The sequence below is a fragment of the Meleagris gallopavo genome, chromosome 1 (genome assembly GCF_000146605.3).
Source record: "Meleagris gallopavo isolate NT-WF06-2002-E0010 breed Aviagen turkey brand Nicholas breeding stock chromosome 1, Turkey_5.1, whole genome shotgun sequence".
NCBI lineage: Eukaryota > Metazoa > Chordata > Aves > Galliformes > Phasianidae > Meleagris > Meleagris gallopavo.
Window position 1 is genome coordinate 166608967 of NC_015011.2, and position 6693 is coordinate 166615659.

The 6693-nt window shown below is 50.4% G+C and overlaps 1 protein-coding gene across 1 annotated transcript; it reads left to right on the forward strand.

Moving 5' to 3' along the window:
• Positions 1-4658: 4658 nt before the first annotated feature.
• On the forward strand, positions 4659-6353 carry SPCS2 (signal peptidase complex subunit 2; the record flags this gene model as incomplete). The annotated part of the gene is made up of 3 exons (XM_019612066.1): positions 4659-4769; positions 5548-5708; positions 6089-6353. Coding segments are annotated over 3 exons (522 nt in total), but the record flags the coding sequence as incomplete, so codon positions are not given.
• Positions 6354-6693: the final 340 nt, after the last annotated feature.

Consider the following 6693-nt stretch of genomic DNA (forward strand, 5'->3'; position numbering starts at 1 on the left):
ATGGGGAGCGGGAGGCGGCGGGCGGGCTGAGTGCTGAGGGCTGTGTGAGGGGCTGAAGGGTCTGTGGGAGAGCCGGAGTAAGAGCTGGGAGTGTTCGTCCTGGGGATGGGAGGGCTCTGAGAAGACCTGGATTTGATGTTACAGTGTCTGCGCGGGGCTCTGGGAAAGGTGGGGAAGGGTCTCGGTTGGGGGGTGTTGGTTGGGTTGGACGGGAGCTGACGGCCTCAGGTGGCTCTGCGGTGGGTCAGGAAAGCTTTTATCTGAAGGAGTGGTAAAGCACCCGCGCAGCTGCCCAGGGAGTGGGGTTTCACTGCCCCTGGGGGTGTCTCGTGGGGGTGGCTTGGGGATCTGAGAGGTCTTTCCTAAGTTATGGAGCCAGGCTGAGAGCTGGGGGTGTTCAGCCTGTGGAAAAGAAGGCTCTGCAGAGAGCTTACGGCACCTAAAGGGGTTGCGAGAGAGCTGGGGTGGGTTCTTTATCAGCTGTGTGGCGTTAAGCTAAAAGAAGCTGGATTTAGATTAGATGAAGAAGAAATTTTTCACCACCAGGGTGGGGAGGCTCCAGCACTGCAGTCCAGAGCTGTGGCTGTCCAAACCTGGCAGTGCCCAAAGTGGTAGATGGTGCTGTGGGCATTGGGCAGTGGGAGGCTTCCCTGCCCATGGAGGAATTGAAACTGGCTGAGCTCTAAGATCCCTTCCAACCCAAATGTTCTGTGATTTATATTTTTTAACCTTTCTCGTGTATCAGCTTTGATCTCAGCTCAGTTCCAAGCAGACAGGTGTTTGTGTCGCAGCTCAATCCTTGTGTTTGATGAGTGCTGATGCTCCTCTGTCACAAAAACAAAAGGCCTGGAGGCGTTTTGTTCACAAGATGATAGAAACTGATGCCTCCGTCTCAGGGGGAAGGAGGGTGTACCTTCAGAGTGCTGTGCTTCCTTCAGTAAACTTCAAAGCGGGGATGGCTGCAGTTGAGAACAGTTTGGCTCTTTTTCTGTTGATGTACGCGTATTTACAAGCACAGTTCTTGTGTATTTGTTTTGAGATGAAGTTCCCCGTGCTGTGTGTGAGATTTGGTGTGAATTCTTCAACACGGCGTCAGCCACTGAGTGAATTCTGTTAGTGGAAGATGCTACTGAAGTACTTTGTGTGCAGCCTTCAGCTCTGATGTCAGAGCACTTTGTGGTTACGCTTCAAGAGCTCTAAGAAATACCACCCTCTCAAGGTGTTCTGTGTCTTCTGCTGTGGTTGTTTCAAAAGGAAGTGAAGCAGTTGCTAAGGGAAGTACATCGTAGTGCAGGAGGAGCTTCAACAGAGCTGCACAAAACACACACAAGACAGTTTTCTTTCCTCCCTCTCCTTTGTGCTGATCCACGTGCCTTTGTTTCCTGCTTCCTGATGACTTAAATCTGATAATTTCTGTATTGCAGAAGTGTTATCTGGTAAATCATGTTCTTAGTCCCTAAATTGCTCAAGTTTTTCTCAAGCAAGACAGCAGTGGCATGGGACCGAGGCTTTGAAATCCCATAAAAGGGCTGCTCGTTTTACATTTGTGTTTGTACTTCACCAGTGAGCTGAATCAGGGTGAGTTCAGGGAGACTGGGGTGTTGACTATCCCATTTTTTGTTGTCTTTTTCATATTCTTTCAGCACTGATGACAACCAGGCAGTTCCTCCTGACCCTAGGCAGCCTGGTCTGCTGGTTGGCGACCTTGCACATAGCAGGGGGATTGAAACTGGATGATCATTGTGGTCCTTTTCAACCCATTTCTTTGACTCATTCTTTGATTCATTCTATGACCCATAGAACCAGGGCTGTGTGCCTTGGAGGGCTCAGAGTGCCCTCAGTCTGCTGGGGCTCAACCTACTTCCCTGGACTGCATCTCAGTGTCCTGATTTAAAGAGCCTACACCAGCATTCACATATTCACAGTTGAAACAAATCTTTCTTTATGACTTATGTTTTCAGTACTCACAGCATGCCTTCATTCAGCAACTTCAGAGCAGTATTTGGAGAGACAGGCTGCCCAGAAGCTGTTGCAAGCTACGTTTGGGTGCTACGTAAACGAAGCTGACAGCAGAACAGGAGGAATAAGGCAGGGGGAAAATGAAGTTTGTGCTGTGTCTCTGAGATGTGAATGGCTTGACACCTCCCATAGGATTTTTCTGTGCCTGTTGCCAGGGAGGGAGCTTGCAGCTGTAGGTGAAGGTGACTTCACACATGGTGAGGGATGGAGTGCTTGGAGCTGGGGTTGGCTGGGGTAAGACAAAGTTTGTGTATTGCTGCTCCTTTTTTTTGGAGCTAAGAGCAGAATGCTTCCCTGCAGTCACCCAGCTGCAGGTAGCAGTGTTGCTCAGGTATGGCAGCCAGGTCCTTGTGTGTGTCCTGAGCTTTTATGACTCTCCCACACATTGAAGCCTTGTTCTTACACGAGTGTGTTTTCAAGTACTAATCCACTTCTGAGGTGTGCCTGACTGTAGGGCACTGCATGTGTGTTCCCCTGGTTGTTATCCCCTGGTAAGGGGAAGAGGAGGCTTCTGTCACTTGGTTTTGAAAGAAAGAAGTTGAGCTGCAGCTGAACTGAAAATGATCTCGAAATGGTTGTGGATTTGTGTGAGTGCCCCTCCCTGGCTCTTTGCCCCCACAGGTCAGAGAATTGAAAGAGGAGCTGCAGTGCAGTGCTGTGTGGTGCTGGGAGGAGGAACCTCAGAGGGGCAGAGGTGAAGGGGAGACTGAAGCTCCTCCCTGGCTGAGTCCCATGGTGCAGATATGTCCCCATTGCAAGGTCCTCTCTGGCCTGACCCACCCTGGGGGATTCAGGATGGAGAGCAAGAATCCAGAAAGCGATTCTCACACTGCCTGGGTAAGGCTGGCCGTACATCTGTTCCCCTGTGCAGATTCCTTCAGTAAGTGACATGTCTGCAGTCTGGTGCCTGTGGGGACAGTGACCACAGAGTAGCTTTAAAATCCTGAGGCTTTCAGCGATAAGCCTATGTTTGGTTTCAGTTGTTATTTTGATTCCTCAGTCTTTTCTCACTGGCGTTTTCCAACTATTCCATCTTCAAGCCTATCTAGGAAGCTCTTGGTTTTAGGACATAAGCAGCTGGACTAAAAACTTGAGTTTTGGCAGTGAGATGGATGAGCAGAGGCTCCCAGCTGTGACAAACGTCCCTGAGGTAAGAGCAGATTAGGTGACAGCCAAAAGGGATGTGTGGGACTGATCACACCTGGGATCCCATCAGAGCTGGAAGGCTCAGGGTGGTAGCACTGCCTGCTGTGCATCTACCCAGCTGTGCCTCGAGTCTCGGAGCACCTTTTCCCAGTGAAAAATTGTAGACGTGTGTAAAGGAATAAACACAGCTCCTTCTTTGTCCTCTCTGGAGCATGTTGACCAAGGGACTGCTCCACCCGCAGCGTGCTTTGAGCAGGGAGCATTGCTGTGTCAGGTGTTTTATCATAGAATCACAGAATGGCCTGGGTTGCAAAGGAGCACAGTGCTCATCCAGCTCCAACCCCCTGCTGTGTGCAGGTCGCCAACCAGCAGCCCAGGCTGCCCAGAGCCACATCCAGCCTGGCCTTGAATGCCTGCAGGGATGAGGCATCCACAGCCTCCTTGGGCAACCTGTTCCACTGCCTCACCACCCTCTGCATGAAAAACTTCCTCCTCATATCTGACCCAAACCTCCACTGTCTCACTTTAAGACCATTCCCCTTAAAAAATAGGTAATTCTTTCCCATTCTCTACTCCTGATAGTGTTGTTTGTGGGAATCTGAAGGGCTGGGAATAAATCTGCCATGGATGCTTTTGTAAAGAAACATAAATAATTGAAAGAATTGTTAATTCCATTTCTTTCACATTTACTTCTTGCTCCTAATTCATACCTATGGATCCTGAAAGGTAATCATGACTTCTCCAATGTGTGCGTAGTAGTTCAGGTTTTACATCCTCCTTCCAGGGAAGGAAAGGAGCTCTTCTGACAGATGTGTTGTAAATGCAAGTGGAGGGCTCTGGAGTTGGAATGTAACAGAGGGGAGTCACTCAAGTTGCTCAAATGACTTTGATACAATGTGCTGCTTTGAAAGGGCTCGGGTACCCAAGAACTGCCACCGCAAACACTGTCAGTCAAAGGGAAGTTAATGCCTTTAAGCTGTGCTATCTGGGATTCATTATTGTGAAGGATCTCCTTCTGCAGATGGGTCTGAGGGAGATCTGAGCACAGAAGAGCTGCCGAGTCGCTTGGTTTGTAGCAGAGTTTGGTCTGCCTGACACTTCTTTGCCATGCCTTGTGTGGGTCTCTTACGACCATGTTGGTAACGGTGTTTTGAGTTCTTCCTCCCGTTATCAGCCCCCTGAGGATCTGTGTGTAACTTTCTTCCCACAAACCGTGAGTACCCTCAGAGGCCACGAGGAGGGCCACGCTGCAGCTACCAGGATCAAAAGCAGAAGAAAACCAATGTAAAAAATTTTCTCAGTTTTTCCCTTCACTGATGGCAGAGTTGAAATCTGCAGAGCTGTTCTTTGGCAGCGAAGCTTTAGTGCTGGAGTGGCTGTGGTGCAACACAGCTCCCTCTCACACAGCTCTGTAGGTATTGGGGTTTCTCTCCTAATCTTTGCGTTCCTGACAGCAACAAGTGTGTTAAAAGGAACTGTTAACCCATCCCTAATCTCTCACATTTTGCTCTCCATTGCAGTGGAAGATCGATGACAAACCAGTGAAGATTGACAAATGGGATGGCTCAGCTGTGAAAAATTCTTTGGATGACTCTGCCAAAAAGGTGTGTGGTGACAGTGCTGCTTCATCGACCCTCTGAGCTCTTGAGAAGGATGATGTGGGGGGTCCTAGTGAATGAAAAACTGAACATGAGCCAGCAGTGTGCTCCTGCAGCTCAGAAAGCAAATGGGATCCTGGGCTCCATCAGAAGAGGGGTGGCCAGCAGGGACAGGGAGGGGATTGTCCCCCTCTGCTCTGCTCTGCTCTTGTGAGGCCCCATCTGCAGCACTGCGTCCAGGGCTGGAGCCCCCAGGACAAGAAAGACAGGGAGCTGTTGGAGAGGGTCCAGAGGAGCCACAAAGATGATCAGGGGCTGCAGCACCTCCCTACAAAGACAGGCTGAGGGAGTTGGGCTTGTTCAGCATGGAGAAGAGAAGTTGTGGAGTGACCTCAGTGCAGCCTTCAGTACCTAAAGGGAGCCTGCAGACAGGAGGGGAGTCAGCTCTTGGAAAGGGGAGATAACAGCAGGACAAGGGGAATGGTTGGAAGGTGAGGGAGGGCAGATGGAGGTTGGATGTCAGGGGGAAGTTCTTTACTCAGAGAGTGGTGAGGTGCTGGAACAGCTGCCCAGAGAGGCTGTGGATCCCCGTCCATCCCTGGAGGTGTTCAAGGCCAGGTTGGATGGGGCCCTGGGCAGCCTGGGCTGCTGTGAGATGTGGAGGTTGGTGGCCCTGCCTGTGGTGGGGGGTTGGAGCTTCGTGATCCTTGAGGTCCCTTCCATCCCAAAGCATTCTATGATTCTTTGAAAGCAGAATGAACCCATCTCTGCTCTCCTCCCACAGGTCCTCCTGGAGAAGTACAAATATGTGGAAAACTTCCGCCTGATCGATGGGCGCCTCATCATCTGCACCATCTCGTGTCTCTTCGCCATCGTCGCTTTGATCTGGGATTACCTGCACCCTTTCCCTGAATCCAAACCTGTCCTCGCCTTCTGTGTCGTCTCATATCCTTTACATATGGTCTCTTTTTAAGACCGTGGGGGTTTGGTTTTCCCATAACGAACAACAAAGCCCTTCTGTGTCTTCCCATGGTCGGCCCTGTGGGAATTTCTCTGCCTGGAAATCAGCTGAGAGCCTACTCTGATTCATGTGACACAGTGCTCTGGTCGTCATGTGAGTCTGTGTGTGAGGATCCAGGCTCTTCTGGGTGCTCTGGTTGACTTTTCTAAAAGCCAACTCATTTTGAAGAGTGAACTCTGCAATACCAGAACCTGCTTAGAGTGATGTTCCTAATGGGATGGCAGTGGGATTTGTGTGTGGGCTGCCAGGTTGGTTTGACAACGCAAACGGGCACAACACCTGAATTTCCTTAACTTGGTCGAACGTATTTTGTGATGATGGGAATCCTGACCATCTATACCTCCTACAAAGAGAAGAGCATCTTCCTGGTGGCTCACAGGAAGGACCCAGCTGGGATGGACCCTGATGACGTGTGGCAGCTCTCCTCCAGCCTCAAACGGTACCATGAGCACCGCCTGTGGTTATCACAGGGCAGGAAAGCTGGGTTTTGGTCAAATTCCACCAAAATGAGGGAAAAGGAGTGGTGTTTTTTGTGCAGATCCCACACTCATTGACTCTGTAGGATGCAAAGTGTTCTCTCTTATTTTTGCACTCTCAAATCCGTTTCACAGTGTCTCAGTTAAGAAAAGAGAGATGGCACCAAGGGGTCCTTTGCCACAAAAGTTCACATTTCCTTCCCCATTTAATAAGAAGTGAAAAGCTAATCCCTTAAAATGAGCAGGTTGCCCAAGGAGGCTGTGGATGCCCCATCCCTGCAGGCATTCAAGGCCAGGCTGGATGTGGCTCTGGGCAGCCTGGGCTGCTGGTTGGTGACCTGCACACAGCAGGGGGTTGGAGCTGGGTGAGCACTGTGCTCCTTTGCAACCCAGGGCATTCTATGGAATTACACTCTGAAGTTTGTGTTTCCCC